At 36.4% G+C, this 16,776-nt stretch overlaps 1 protein-coding gene across 1 annotated transcript; it reads right to left on the minus strand.

Moving 5' to 3' along the window:
* Positions 1-13,419: 13,419 nt before the first annotated feature.
* On the minus strand, positions 13,420-14,360 carry LOC136397900 (olfactory receptor 4M1-like). Its single transcript, XM_066372379.1, is given in 2 exon segments — positions 13,420-13,766; positions 13,769-14,360. Coding segments are annotated over 2 exon segments (939 nt in total).
* Positions 14,361-16,776: the final 2,416 nt, after the last annotated feature.

Raw genomic sequence — 16,776 nt, forward strand, 5'->3', positions numbered from 1 at the left:
AGGTAAAAGAACTCAGGGATCGCATACACTGAAGGAGGACAGAATTAGAGAACTCTGGAAAATTCTTTAACCTGGAAAACTAGACCTCCTGGCTATTGCCTTTAGCTGGCCCCCTCCTCATGATTGTCTTAATTGCCACCTTTAGTCCTTGCATTTTCAGTGCCAAGAGATGTTTAATTGAAAACACTGTAATCAAGAAGATTAATGTGCAAATCCTGGCACTGAGGGGCTATCTGCCACTAAGGCCCTCCATACCAGACCCTTATAATGATGCCCTATAGATACTATAACGGCATCAGAGGGGGGATGCTATGGCAAATTTTAACTCCTCACTGACAGCAGGCTTAATAACTGCTTGGCAATCTGTTCCTATTCTCCTTGTTTCCTGCTGTTTCTCAGCTTCTGTACCCCCACGCCCTGTTCCCTGCTAACTGCCTGTTTTTAGCTTCTGTACCCCTGCTTCCTGCTTGCGGACCAGAGGGTCTCCACAATTTATAACCATTACCCTGTTTACTCAGCACCCTGCAAAGAATCTATAAAAACCCCAAACTCTGGGCATGACCTGTGGTGGCACAGTGGATCAGGCATCGACCTGGAACGCTGAGGTCACTGGTTTAGAACCCTGGGCTTGCCCGGTCAAGGCACATATGGGAGTTGATCTTTTCTGCTCCTCCCCACCTTCTCTCTCTCTCTCTCCCTGGTTGGTTTGTATCTCTCTCTCTCTGCCTCTCTTCTCTAAACTGAATAAATAAATAAAAATAATTAAAGAAAACAAAAAAGTCCAAACTCTGTAAGCTCAGGGTCCAGACCTGTCAGGTCCCGCTAGCATAATAAACTGGTTTTCTCCTCCACCCGAGTGCCGCTTGGTCTTTCTATCAGGTGATATTTTCTACAACATTACAAGTAGAGTAATGCCATTATCTGCTTTACATTTTAAAAATATTATTCTGGTTACTAGTAAAGACTGGGTTATAGATGGCAAAGAATGAAAGGAAGGAGGCCATTTAGGAAATATTTGAAGTACTATGGACAAGAGATGATGGTAGGTTAGGCTAGGAGGTAGAACAGGAGAAGGAGGGAAATTTTTATATCAAAGATATTACTATAGAAAAGTTGTCAGGAGGACTTACTGATGGACTAGATGCGAGACATGAGGATGCAAGAATACTTGAGAGTTTGAACGGTGTAACTGTATGAATGGTTGTACAGTTTACAAAGATGGAGATAACTAGAAAATGTTAAGATTAGAAGTTAGACATTCTGCTTTAGATTTATTTTTTAAATGTATTTATTCTGAGTAAACAATAATGTTTTAAAAGTAAAAAATAATTTGTTCAATGAGAATTTTCCTTTCCCTCTCAGTCTGCCGTAGGTCTGTTTCTCACAGCATCTCACAACAAAAACTTGCTATTAATTTCTGTTATGTCCTTCTAAAAATTATATGTATTAACAAGCAAGCATGAAAATAATTCTTGGTTATATTTCTTAAAAATGTAATGTATATACATTGAAACGCACAAATAAAGTTGGACTTGATAACTTCTATCAAACACATGCTCTCAAGGAACCACTATTACAAAGAAGATATCTATTCTTTCCATCACTCTAAAAGTTGGTTTGTATCTTTGTCATCCTCCCTCATAACCAATGCTATAGTAAGCAACCACTTTCTAATTTACAGCACCATAGAATTGTTTTTGCTTTTCCTTGGATTTTACAAAAATAGAATCATATAACAAGTATTTTATTTTATCTGGCTTTTTAACTCAGCATTATGATTTTAAGGTACATGCATATTGTTGCATTATCTGCAGCTATTCCTTTTTATTAGTGAATAATGTTTCACTATATGTATATAACCCAAATGTTTTCTTTATTTTACTTTTTATGGGATTTTTGGTTGTTTCAAATCTTAGGCTACAAATAAGATTTCTATGAGCATGCTAATATAAATCATTTTGTGACTATTTCTGTTTCTCTTAGCTAAATACTTATGAGTAGAATTACTGGATTATGAAATAGATATATGATTACATCTACCTGAAATTACCATTCAGTTTCCCAAAGTCATTGAACTACTTTACATTCCAAACAGCAATATGTGAGACTTCAAGTTACTCTACCAACTCACCAACATTTGGTGTGTGTATTAATCATTCCTTTTTATTTTCTGTATTTCTGAGGCTTTGACCTCATGGGGCCCTGCCAATTTGGACAGACTGCTCCTCTCAGAGCTAGCTGATTCTTATCTACCTTTCATATGCAAACCAACCAATCAAGAGCCCACATTCTAATCACATCCTTTATCAGGTCCTAACAGTTCTGATCCACTGACTGGAGAGCACTGACAAGTGGTGGGGTAACTGAGTCATTACATGAAAGTGTCTAGTATCTAGAATGTTACATGCTCCTGGGGGCACTGGATAAACCACTTTCTCTTTCTCTCTGAGCTGTGTGCTAAGGCCAATTTATGCTTCTTCTGCAGAGTAGTGGCAGAGTGCTCTGCCTAAAGACATGACCATATGTTATGAGCCATTTCCCAGATGACTAATGATGTAGTACATCTTTCCATGAGCTTACCAGTGACTTGTATATCTTCTTTTCTGAAGTGTATTTTTAAATTTTTTGTCTATTTTTGACCTGGAGAGAGAAAAAGATTAAGAGATTCCAAATTTCCTTCCCACTGTGTGATTTATTAGTTTCATAAAGGTATATTTTGATGAGAGGTAACCTTTAATCTATTAAGGTTAATTTATCACTATTTATGATTACAGTTTCTTTGTACAGACAAATCGTTGCTTATCCCAAACATGTAAAAAGGCATATTCTTCTATGTTTTCTTCTAAAAGCCTTATATTTCTAATTACTGCATTTAGGTCCTATGATCCAACTCAAATTAATTTTCTGTGTGCAGAAATATAAAGGTCATTATTTTCCATATGAGTATTCAGTTGCTATACTTGTCATTTGTTTAAAACTTTTGTTTCTCATTGACTTGTATTTATCTTAGACAAAAATGAATTTACCATTTACATGAGTCTGTTTCTGCACACTCTAATTTGTTCTATCAATCTATGTCTATCTTTAGATCAATACCACAATCTCCTGGTTACTGGAGCTTTATAATAAGCCTTGAAACCAGGTAGTAGAAGTCCTCTAACTCTCCATCTTCTTTTGCTATTCTATATCAGATGAAAGCAGTTTTATAGTTATGAAAAAACAAATATTTAAAACTGTAAGTGTTGTATTTCCTGAAATAAACTAAATATTGAGAAATAATTGGTAGAAAATCATAAACTCTGAAATGACATAATAAAACTATAGGACTTTAAATGCAAAAAAATTTCCTATGAACCTCCATATAAAAAAATTATTTACAAGGGTTTTTTTTCTTTGCAGGTTAATATTAGGCTGCTTTGAGTAGCAACATAGAAAGATAAAAAAAAGTAGAGCAATGTTTTCAAAGAACTTAAAGAAAATATACTAGAAGGGTTTCATATTAAGCCAAGCTGTCAAGTCTCAAGTCAGTTTTAAATGTGCACTAGCAAAAATACTCCTATTCATCAGCTTTTCCTGTTTAATGTGTAAGAGGACATATTATTAAAGCTGTAATTAAATAAATTAAAGTGTAAGCAGTAGAAACAGTATAAAGGTAAAATTAAGATGATAATTTTAATCACTATAATCTGGGTTGAAGAAGAGAAAATAAAGGTAAATATTAATTTTATCATTGCTCATATTATGGACAAAATAGATTTACCTAAAAATTCCAGAAGTTATTTTATAATATAAGATATAAATAAAAACCCTAGAAATGTGCTTTCTAATGTGGTAGCCACCAGCCATAAGTAACTATTGACGACTTGACTTTGGCTATAAACTGAGGAAATAAATTTTAAATTCTATTAATTAATTAATTTTAAAAGTTACATGTAGCTTCTGTATTGTATAGCACATCTCTAGAATAATAAGACTTTTTGCTCATTTAACTTTATAACATTTCTAATTTATTTCCTAGTTCTAGTGTTAACCTTTTTTTTTTTTTTTACCTTGTTCTGGATAGTCACCCAAACCAACAACAAATTTTGCAAAAGAGAGAAATAAATTTTTGATGTATAATATCAATAAATTTCATGGATTGAAAGAATCAACATAGTTAAAATGGTCATATTACCCAAAGCAATATACAAGTTTAATACAATCCCTGTCAAAATCCCAATGGCATTCTTAAAAATCATCATCAAAAATTATTTTTAAAAAATCATCAGATTTGCAGGTAAGCACAAAACATTACAAATAGCCAAAGCAATTCTTAAAGAAAAGAAAAAATTTGGAAGTATCATAATCCTTGACTTCAAATTATTGTACAAAATAACAATAATCAAAACAGCATGATGTTGGCAGAAAGACAGACACACAGACAAATGGGACAGAACTGAGAGCCTACATGCATATACCTACAAAAAAAAACCTATACGTATATGGGCATATCATTTTTGACAAAGGAGCCAAAAAACATGCAATGGAAAAAAGAAAGCCTTTTCAATAAATGGTACTAAGAAAATTGGAAAGCTACATGCAAAAGAATGAAACTAGACTACTATTTGTCCTCATCTACAAAAATTAAGTCAAAATGGATCAAAGACCTAAATATAGGACCTGAAACAATAAATTACATTTAAAAAACATAGGTACTAAACTTATGGACCTAGGTCTTAGAGAGGATTGAAGAATTTGACCCCAAAAACAAGGGAAGTAAAAAAAGAAATAAATAAAAGGGACCATGTCAAACTGAAAAGTTTCTGCACAGTAAAAGAAACAACAAAACAAAAAGGCAACCAGTTGAATGAGAAATATTTGCAAACAACAGCTCTGACAAGGGGTTAATATCCAAAATATATAAAGAACTCACACAATTCAATACCAAACAGTCCAATTAGAAAATGGACAGATGACCTGAACAGACACTGCACCCAAAAAGACATACAAACATGGCTGACAGATGTATGAAAAGATGCTGCATTTCACTAGCTATTAGAAAAATGCAAATCAAAACTACAATGAGATACCACCTCACACCTATCGGAATATTATCAACAAGACAAGTAACAACAAGTGTTAGGTTGTGGAGGAAAAAGGAACTCTCATTCACTGCTGGTGAAAATGTAAAATGGTACAGACACTATGGAAAACAGTATGGAGGTTACTCAAAACATTAAGAATAGAGTTATTATATGACCCAGCAACCTCTCTTCTGGGTGTCTACCAGAAAAATTTGAAAACATTTATTTGCAGAGATACATGCATCCTTATGTTCATTGAAGTATTATTTACAATGGCCAAGATATAGTAACAACAAAAGTGTCCTTTGATAGATGATTGGGTAAAGAAGATGTGGTACATTAGTACAATGGAAATTACTCAGCCATAAGAAAAGATGAAATACTGCCATTTATGATAACATAGATGGACCTGAGAATATTATGCTAAGCAAATTAAGTCAGTCAGAAAAAGCTAAGAACCATCTGGTTTCACTCATACGTGGGATATTAATCTGAAACTCGTAGACACAGACAACAGATGGTGGCTACCAGAGGCAAGGGTTTGGGGGTAGTAAAGGATAAAGGGGGCTAAATATATGGTGACAAAAGATGAGTTGACATTGGTTGATGAGCACATAATGCAATATACAGCTCTTGTATCAGAAATGTACACTAAAAATCTATATAATTTTTATTTTTGTGACAGACAGAGAGAGGGACAGATAGAGACAGACAGACAGAAAGGGGGAGAGATGAGAAGCATCAATTCTTCATTGCAGCTCCTTAGTCTCCTTGGTTGTTCATTGATTGCTTTGTCATGTGTGCCTTGACCACAGCAGAGCGAGCGACCCTTTGCTCAAGCCAGCGACCTTGGGCTCAAGCCAGCGACCATGGGGTCATGTATATCATCCCATGCTCAAGCCAGTGACCCTGCACTTCAAGCTGGTGAGCCCCCAATCAAGCCAAATGAGCCCGTGCTGAAGCTGGCGACCTCAGGGTTTTGAACCTGGGTCCTCCACGTCCCAGTCCGATGCTTTATCCACTTTACCACCACCTGGTCAGGCTAAAACCTATATAATTTTATTAACTAATGTCACCTCAATAAATTTAATTTTAAAAAGTGGAGGATTCACAATGTGGTGTGTAGAGGGTGTTATATTGAGTTGTATACTTGAAACCTGTATGGTTTGGCAAACCATGTCATCTCAATAAATTAAAAATAATTTTTTTAAGGTGGAGATATCATGATCCTCTAACATTAAATACTTCAAAACTCTATTTTCTAATTTTAAAAATCCTCATCTATAAAAAATAAATATTTAAAAATTTTAACAATAATGAAATTTTGGTGTTATAGCTGTGGCATAACCAATAAAAAGTAATACCCACCTAAGTTAAAAGTAAATTAATATCCTCACCATTTTTTTGAAAAGCATGAAGACTTGATACATTTAACTCCAATCATACTAACTCTTGTCCTTTGTAAATGTTTTCATGTACTGTAATTAACTATTTCTAAACTTCAGAACTTTGTTTGTTGTTGCTAGTTATAAGTAGATGTTTATTTAGTTTTGCCCACATACTATTCATAATTTTTCTCCATTATCTCAAACCTCCCAGCTAGGAGTACTTTCTTATTTCAAGTATATTCTTTGAAAAATCTTAGTTAATTGTCTGCTACTAGCAAACTTTGTTTTGTTTTTCTAAGGATCTTTTCATTCTATTTTTACAAAGTTGATGATTTTCTCTGAACATTGATTGTAACTCTTCATTGGTTTACATTTTTGCTGTTAAAACCAGCTGTTTTCCTAACTGCTTTTCCCTGAAGTGTAATCTCAGCTTTTCTTTTCCAGTTACCACCAAAATCTGCTTGGTTGTCTTTATTGATCTGCAGTTCCTTATGATGGGTCTCGATGTGCATTTTTGAAAAATCACCCCATTAATATTTTGGTGGGATTTCTATATATGGAGGTTGGTGTCTTTAATTAATTTGGAAAAAATTTCAACAGCATCACTTCAAATATTTCTTCTGTCGGCTGTGGAGGAAAAACGAACTCTCATTCATTGCTGGTGGGAATGTAAACTGGTACAGCCATTACAGAAGAAAATACAGTGCTTCCTCAGAAAGTTAAGAATAAAACTACCTTCTGACCCAGCAATCTTCCTACTGGGTATCTACCCCCAAAAAAAAAAAACATTGATATGCAAAGATGCATGCATCCCATGTTCATCGCAGCACTATTCACAGTGGCCAAGATATGTAAACAACCAAAGTGTCCTCATTAGAGGATTGATAAAGAAGATGTGGTACATATATACAATGCAATACTATTCAGCCATAGAAATGATGACATATTGACATTTATGACAACATGGGTGTAGTTTGAAAACATTACTGAGTGAAATAAGTAATTTTAAAAAGCTAAGAACCATATGATTTCTCATATAGGTGGGATATAAAAATGAGATTCATGGGCATAGATAAGAGTGCAGTGGTGACCAGAGGAAGGGGAGTAAAGAGAGCCAAATATACAATGACGGAAAATGATATGACTTTGGGTGATGGGCACACAACACAACCAACAGTTCAAATCCTATAGAAATGTTTACCTGAAACCTATATGCTCTTATTGATAAATGTCATCCTGTTAAATTTAATTTTCTAAATAAAATTATAAAAAATAAAAATATTGCCTCTGCCAAATTTTTCTATTTTCTACTTTTTTTTTGTATTTTCTAAAGTGAGAAGCAGGGAGGCAGAAAGACAGACTCCCACATGTGCCCAACTGGGATTCACCTGGCACGCCCACTAGGGGGCAATGCTTTGCCCATCTGGGGCATTGCTCTGTTGCAACCTGAGCCATTCTAGTGCCTGAGGCAGAGGCCGTGGAGCTAACCTCAGCGTCAGGCAAACTTTGCTCCAGTGGAGCCTTGGCTGTGGGAGGGGAAGAGAGACATAGAGAGAAAGGAGAAGGGAAAGGGTGGAGAAACAGATGGGCACTTCTCCTGTGTGCCCTGGCCAGGAATCAAACCTGGGACTTCCATATGCCAGGCCGACGTTTTACCACTGAACCAACCAGCCAGAGACTCTATTTTCTACTTTTAAAACTCTGATAAAATATTGTTAGAATTCCATTTTCAATGACTTTTAACCTCTTTCATTTTTTCTATTACATTTTGTCTCTGCTCTGTATTGTTGATAATTTCTTCAGCTCTATATTCTAGGTTACTATTTCCCTCTGGCTTTGTCTAATTTGAACTTAAATGTAAACATTGACTTTTCATCCTTAATCTGAAATTCTCTGGTTTTCTTGTAATTTTCTAGTTCGTTTTTATAGTGTCCAATTTATTTATATGTCCAGCTATTTTTTATTTATCCAAAAATACTAAATATACTTAACTTATATTCTATACTTCTTTTGTGGTTTTATTTTTTATTTTTTTTTATTTTTTTAAAAGATTTTATTTATCCATTTTTATTGGAGAGAGAAAGAGAGAGAGAGAGAGAGAGAGAGAGGAAAGAGATAGAAAGAACAGGAGGAGGAGCAGGAAGCATCAACTCCCATATGTGCCTTGACCAGGCAAGCTCAGGGTTTTGAACCGGTGACCTCAGCATTTCCAGGTCGACACTTTATCCACTGCACCACCACAGGTCAGGCCTGGTTTTGATTTTTTTCTGTTGTTTTCTGGCTCTTACAGAGTCTTACTTTCTTGGTGTTCATTGATGTTTGACGGTAAGTTCTTATTTATTCAAAATCTATCTGTAGAATCCTTGAATAAAGGATATTTGTGGCATTACAACTCTGGAATCAGAAAATGTGAAATGATCAGCTGCAGTAATTCAGAATACTCAATAGCATAAATTGGAACTTAATAAATATGTGTAAGCCCACTTGTGGTTCATAATTCTTTTTCCCTTTTTAGCTTTTTGGGTGGTGAGTTTTTTAAAATCAATTTTACGATTACCATGAGGATAAATGTTTTGAGACCTACCTCAGATCACTGTGTAAGCTGGATGAGCTGAGCTTTGTCTCCTATGCATCTCTCCTTTGCAGGAATATTTGAGGTTGAAAACAGAACACAAGTCCTCATAGTGATAGCTGATTTCTATTTACCATATATTTCTCTGTGTTACCAATTTCATTTGATTTTTAGATTCTCAATATTACACACCATCTTTTTTTTATTGACCAGATTATCAATGTATTTCAAAAGATGTTTAACCAACATGTGGATTGTTTTTAGTGAGACGTTCAGTAAAGCTATCTAACGTGCTAGTAGATGGTAATGGAGTACAACTAGATAGTTTCGGCATTGGGAAAGTAGGGAGCTAGCATTGCATACTATTAAGTCATGCAAGTCCCCACATTAGTTTCAGTCTTAGATATGTTTAATATAATATTCAATGTCCTTCCTTTATCCTACTTTCTCTATCTTCACATAAATAAAGTTTATTCTGATAGTTTCTTCAAAAGGGCTCTTGGAAACATTCTCAGATTTTTGTTTAATATTTAAAATTGTTTGTAGACTTTTAAGTTAAATGCCAGTTTTGCTAGATACAAAGTCTGAGATTTACACACTTACTTTGCTGAAGAATTTTCTACCTTTTGTACCACTTCATCTCCATTTACTTAAGGATAGATAATGATACTGCATAACAATGCAAGACAGGCAAACTGCCCTGCTTCCAATGGAGGTGTGTGGGCAAGACTTCACAAATTTTAATAAAGGAAAACCCCAATCCCCGGGAAAATTGCCAGTAACAATTTTTTCATATACTTCATATATTTTTAATTTTTAATAAACATTTATTTTAATAATTAAAAATTACAAAATAACTTTATTTTGTTTGAATAATAAATATTTTTACCAGAGGTAATAGTAAAGTCCCTCTTGTTAATATTAAGATTAGCAAAGAGCTATTAGATGAGTGGAACTTGAGTTCTAAAACCACAGGTAAGTCAGTGAGTAATTGAAATATAATCATTCTCTTCCCTGACCTGTGGTGGTGCAGTGGATCAAGCATTGACCTGGAACCCTGGGGTCACTGGTTCAAAACCCTGGGCTTACCCAGTCAAGTCACATATGGGAGTTGACACTTCCTGTTCCTCCCTTCTTCTCTCTCACTCTCTCCTCTAAAATGAATGAATAAATACAAATAATGAAATATAATCATTCTCTGAAGCTAAAGATACTAATTTAATCCTGATAATGCTGATGTTGAAAATAGAATTAAAACAAAGAAGTGGTTTGTGGGGATGAACACGCAATATGGTGCACAGAGATATATATGTTCTAGGATTTGGCAGTTGAAACCTGTATAATTTTGTTAACTAATATCATCCCAATAAATTCAATTAAAAAGAAAGAAAATAAAAGCTCAACAGCATTTTTGGAAGGAAGGAAAATAGAAGAAACTGAAAGACAAAAAAAAAAAGATTAAAAGACATTTAGAGGTAACGGAGAAGAAACAGTTACACAGGGAAGAGTCTACTCACATAACTGAAAGTATGTGGTTATTTAGAGGCATGAAGAGACTATATATGAGGTTAATACCTATTTATCCAACACTAGTTCATCTTATATCCCTGTTAATTGTCGAAGGCAATATTTTAAAATCTTGGAACTATTGATATTTGGTGGAGGGGCTAGATATTTCTGGGAAGTGACTGGGGCATATTTAGCAGTATTTCTGGCTTCTGTATAAAAGATGCCAATTGCATTTCCCTGTTGTAACTGCCAGAATGTCTCCAAACATTACCAAATGTCCTCCAGAGGCTGAAATTGCCTCAGTTGAGAACCACTGATATGTCTACTTCAATTATGTCCTCCATGAATAAGCTAGGTCACTGATCACCAGTATGTCAAAAGTTCCTAAATCTCACCTGACTGGTGATAGTGCAATGGGAAAGGCATCAACCTGAAATGCTGAGGTTGCTGGTTCAAAATCCTGGGCTTGTTTGGTCAGGGCACAGATGAGAAGCAACTACTATTACGACTTGGTGCTTTCTGCTCCTCTCCCCTTTCTCTCTAAATATAAAAGTAAGTAAGTAAATAAAAGTTCTCACTTTTCTACCAATTTAATTCCAGATAGTATTTCTAATTAAGCAATTCTTCATTACACTGCTACTTTTGGTGCCTCTTTCTTATTACTTCTAACTTTAATATTTTCCTCATATATACTCTGTAGCAATATACTGGTGTTTGAAAAGCATATTAAGTCAGTAGTCTCTTTTCCAAGAATATTAATCTTAGCTAAATGAAGGATAAGTGACAAAATGAATAGAAGTCTGGCTGGTTCAGATACAGAAATTACAATAAGGTAACATAAAATCTAAAAATAGAACTCATCATTTTTATTATGTATGTGTATTTTTAAGATGTATACTTTGTCATAAAATGTTAAAGAAGTCTTTTGTTCTATTTATTTCCAAGCAATGAGAAGTCAACTCAAAATTCAGAAATCATAATTTTAATCAATGTCTTTGGGTTCTTTAAAAGGAAGTCACTGTAACATTGAAGATAAAGGAGTGTCATTGTAAAGAAAAATTCTCAAAGCAAAAAATAAACTTCATGCATGATCATTCCATTTCTGTGTATCCCAGGAGCATAAATTACCCCCTCAACTAATAAATAGAATATAAATAAAGAGTATTTTGGAATGGTTTTCAGCATTCACTCACATATATTTATTCCCGGTGCTGACAGGAATTTACTTCCTTCAAAGTCTAGTCAAGTTATGTAATCAAATAAAATGTATGACTAAAGCTTAAAGCACACACAATGTTCTTGCCCTTTGATGGAGAGACCCCATGTTTTGAAACTGAAAAGTTAATTTAAGTAAATAAATTTGTATGAACTCAAATATTCTAATCTCTCTTCTACATTCAGAAACACAGTCAGTAGATGAGGTCTTAGTGTCAGGGAATAACAAACAGATCACTAATAAATAATTCACTAGTGGATTATGGAAATCAGTGTATCTAAGTCTCCTCCATAGGCACTAAAAATAGTTTGATGAGAAAAAACTCTAAATTATAATGCTAACAAAAGCAGCACCTTACAAATTTAATTTCAACACAAGGGATAGAATTAGCTAATATAGAAAACACACAAAAATTGCAAAGATGATAGCAGTCTTTTAAAAATCACACAGCTAGATGTCTATCAATTCCAATCAACCTAGAATCGCTTTCCTCCAAGTTTGTTTTCACTCTTGAGGATGTAAGTGGAGACAGGCTGTAAAAACGACTAGCTGACTAGAGCTTTCCTCTGGAAAGAGAATAATCTCTTGTAGTAACCAAACTACACTCTGCTCTGATTTCAAAAAATTTGCTTCTCAGATGTGACAAAATCTTGAGTTCTGTCACCAATACTGTATGGCTACCACCTGAAATAGTTGAAATAATTTATGTAATTGAATCCTCAGTTTTAGTGATTAACTCTGGCGAGAGAAAGAGATAAAGGATAAAAATAACCTATTTTTTACAGTCCCAGGAAAATGGTTTACCAAACACTATCACACTGAAATAAGGTTGAAACACTTAAAGCTACTCATATTCATATCCTGGCTACTTCCTTATATTCATAGTGGACATGTCTCCCAGGTTTTATGTATCTTACTATTTCTCAACACACATTCTCCTCACAGTCAAAGCCTCTTCAGACTAGTCACTCAATAAACAATTAGTAAAAAATGTATATTTTAGTGGACCATTATTATATTGTAAATTATAATAATGATCTGGCAGCAGTTTCAGAGAGAGTATGTGTAAATTTACTTCCATCTTAATTTCTTTGTTTTTTCACCAAATAGAAAAAAAAATCTAGTGGTATTTTAAGAACTCAGGTGAAAGGAGGTAGTGAAAGCAACATTATTACCACTGCTTCCTACTTTAGGAAAATGACCCTCTAAAAGACTATAGAATATGCCATTTATCTTTCACTTTTCTTTTTTTTTTTTTTTTTTTTTTTGTTTTTTTGTTTTTCATTTTTCTGAAGCTAGAAACAGGGAGAGACAGTCAGACAGACTCCCGCATGCGCCCGACCGGGATCCACCCGGCATGCCCACCAGGGGCAACGCTCTGCCCACCAGGGGGCGATGCTCTGCCCATCCTGGGCGTTGCCATGTTGCGACCAGAGCCACTCTAGCGCCTGAGGCAGAGGCCACAGAGCCATCCCCAGCGCCCGGGCCATCTTTGCTCCAATGGAGCCTTGGCTGCGGGAGGGGAAGAGAGAGACAGAGAGGAAAGCGCGGCAGAGGGGTGGAGAAGCAAATGGGCGCCTCTCCCGTGTGCCCTGGCCGGGAATCGAACCCGGGTCCTCCGCACGCTAGGCCGACGCTCTACCGCTGAGCCAACTGGCCAGGGCCTATCTTTCACTTTTCTTTACATAAAATATATCTGTTGACCAACTTCTTCATAGCTGTCTTTACTTCCTTGTTTCTCAATGTGTAGATGATAGGATTAAGTAAAGGGAATATCATAGTGTGGAACACAGACACTACTTTATCTAGGGAGAAAGAGTCAAATGGGCGAGCATGAATGTAGATGGATGGCCCAAACATTAGCACCACAATGGTGACGTGGGAATAGCATGTGGACATGGCCCGACTGGTATTCTCACCTGTGTCTGAGGGTTTCTTGAGTGTGGCCAGGAGGAAGGCATAGGACAGCGGGAGAGCAACGAAACATACCACAGAGATCAGACCACTGCTAAAGATATCGCTAACTCCTCTGGAAAGGTATTGGCACAGGCAATCCGAACAACCTGTGTGATGTCACAGAAGTAACTGTCTAACTCATTGTGCCCACAGAAGGGAAGTCGAACAATGAGAGCCACCTGTATTATAGAATGAATGAAGCCTCCCATCCAGGAGAGAGCAACCAGAATACAGCGGAGACGTTGATTCATGATGGTAGCATAGTGGAGGGGGCGGCAGATAGCAGCATAGCGGTCAAAGGCCATTACTGTGAGCAGGAACATCTCTGAGGCCCCAACAAAGTGCAAGAAAAAGAGCTGTGCAATGCATCCTCCAAAGCAAATAATCTTCCTTTCCACAAAAAAGTCTATGAGCATTTTAGGGGCTGTGATGGAAGAATAACAAATATCAAGGAAGGCCAGGTTAGCCAACAGGAAATACATGGGTGAAGTCAGATGGGGATCAAGCCTGATGGTGCAAATAATAAGAATATTTCCTGGAAGAATGAACAAATAGAAGAATAGAAATATAGCAAATAGAACTAGTTGTACCTTCCAAGTCTGCGATAGACCAGTGAGAACAAATTCTGTCACCCTGGTGTAATTTGCAGGTTCCATTTCTTCACTTTTTTTCATAATATGGCTATGAAAAATAAAGTATAATTACTCAAGTAGCATTTTACTTTAATTATAGTACTGTTTCAAAAATTATTACACACTTTTTGTCATTAAGAGATTGCCTGCCTGACCAGGTGGTGGCGCAGTGGATAGAGCATTGGACTGGGATGCCGAGGACCCAGGTTTGAGACCCCGAGGTTGCCAACTTGAGAGTGGGCTCATCTGGCTTGAGCAAAAAGCTCACCAGCTTGGACCCAAGGTCGCTGGCTCAAACAAGGGGTTACTCGGTCAGCTGAAGGCCTGTGGTCAAGGCACATATGAGAAAGCAATCAATGAACAACTAAGGTGTTGCAATGAAAAACTGATGATTGATGCTTCTCATCTCTCTCTGTTCCTGTCTGTCTGTCCCTATCTATCCCTCTCTCTGTCCTTGTAAAAAAAAAAAAAAAAAAAAGAAAAAAAGAAGAGATTGTCTGCCTGACCTGTGGTGGCGCAATGGATAAAACATCAACCTGGAACACTGAGGTCACCAGTTTGAAACCCTGGGTTTGCCTGATCAAGGCACATATGGGAATTGATGCTTCCTGCTCCTCCCCCCTTCTCTCTATTTCTCTCTCGTCTCTAAAAATGAATAAATAAAGTCTTAAAAAATTAACAAAAAAAGAGATTGCCTTAGGATATGTTTTGGTAGCCCACGTTATGTCTGATAAGCTGACATGTTACTTCTTCAGTCAAGGACTGTCCAACACATATATGTCCTAACATGATCATGGTTTGAAATATTATAAAACCCACAATTTTGTTCTTAGCTTGCATTTGTTATTTAAGGCCTGTCAGAATAAAACTTCACACATGGCTTTGAAAGCTCTATCCCAAAATATATAGCTTCTGTGTCACTTCTATAAGTTATTTATTTATTCAATAAATATTTAGGGAGTACCAACTGTGTGCCAACTGATGAGAATACAATAATGAATAAGAAAGACTCAATGTCTACCTCCTGAACTTCCATTTTAGAAACATAGACATAAAATAAATTAGTAAACAAACAAAATATGAATGAATGAAATATAAATAAGTAAAATAAATGATTACCAGTAAAATTAAGGCACAAGAAAGAAATAAAAAGGAATTATGATAACAAAGAATAGATGGTGGTGGCATGTGGTAGTAAGGCATGGTAAAGGCTTTTTTAAAAAGGCTTCTCTGGACTGGTGATTATTCAACTAACTTTAAAGTAAGAGAGAAGCATTTTGGTAATAGAGAATAGCAAATGCAAAGGCGTTGTGGTAGGGAAGTTTCCAGGGACTGGAGAAGACCTGGGACTGACTGAGGCACAAGAACAGAAATAGAGATAGTCAAAGACCCAGGAATGTAGTCTACAATAAGAAAATTGGATTTTAACAACTTCCAATATACTTTAGAAAAAATCTAGAGAATAGCTTAACAAGATTTGCAATTTAGAAATGTCACTCGGTTTGCTAAACAAAGAAAGTGGGATCGCAGCAAGGGTAGGGGTTGGGGGATGATGTGGCTTAAACTAAAGATAGAACAACAGCTCTTTGGAGAAGTGAACTCTTTGTTTAGAAAATATTTAGGTGGCCCTGGCCGGTTGGCTCAGCGGTAGAGCATCGACCTGGCGTGCGGGGGACCTGGGTTTGATTCCCGGCCAGGGCACATAGGAGAAGCGCCCATTTGCTTCTCCACCCCACCCCCTCCCTCCTCTATGTCTCTCTCTTCCCCTCCTGCAGCCGAGGCTCCATTGGAGCAAGGATGTCCTGGGCGCTGGGGATGGCTCCTTGGCCTCTGCCCCAGGCGCTAGAGTGGCTCCGGTTGCGGCAGCATGACGCCCTGGAGGGGCAGAGCATCGCCCCCTGGTGGGCAGATCATCGCCCCTGGTGGGCGTGCCGGGTGGTTCCGGGTTGGGCACATGCCGGAGTCTGTCTGACTGTCTCTCCTCGTTTCCAGCTTCAGAAAAATACAAAAAAAATAAAAATAAAATAAAAATAAAATATTTAGGAAATGCAATTGCCAGGATTTAATGTCAGTTGTATGTTGTTATTTTCATGCTACCAAAGTCAGCTGGAATTTGAGCACTACAAGGGCAAACTTTTAAGGAATTTATCTTTAAATTTTATATCTAAAATAAGGTTTATCCAGCACATTCCAGATTCTCAAGAAAATTTAACTGAATTTGCCATAAATATTTAGGAATGCTCTATCACACTCTAAGAAAAACTTGAAATTGTGCAAATAAAATCCAGAGCAAGGAATTACATTTTTGGGAAATTCTTGGGAAGATAAGCCTTCCATGGAGACTGAGTTAGGCCGTTTCTTTCCCAGGCTGCCATTTAGAAAGAGAGAGTTATTCCAAACCAGTGCTCACTCTGGAAGCATTTCTGTCAGTTAGTCAAGA

The sequence above is a fragment of the Saccopteryx leptura genome, chromosome 3 (genome assembly GCF_036850995.1).
Source record: "Saccopteryx leptura isolate mSacLep1 chromosome 3, mSacLep1_pri_phased_curated, whole genome shotgun sequence".
Classification (NCBI taxonomy): domain Eukaryota; kingdom Metazoa; phylum Chordata; class Mammalia; order Chiroptera; family Emballonuridae; genus Saccopteryx; species Saccopteryx leptura.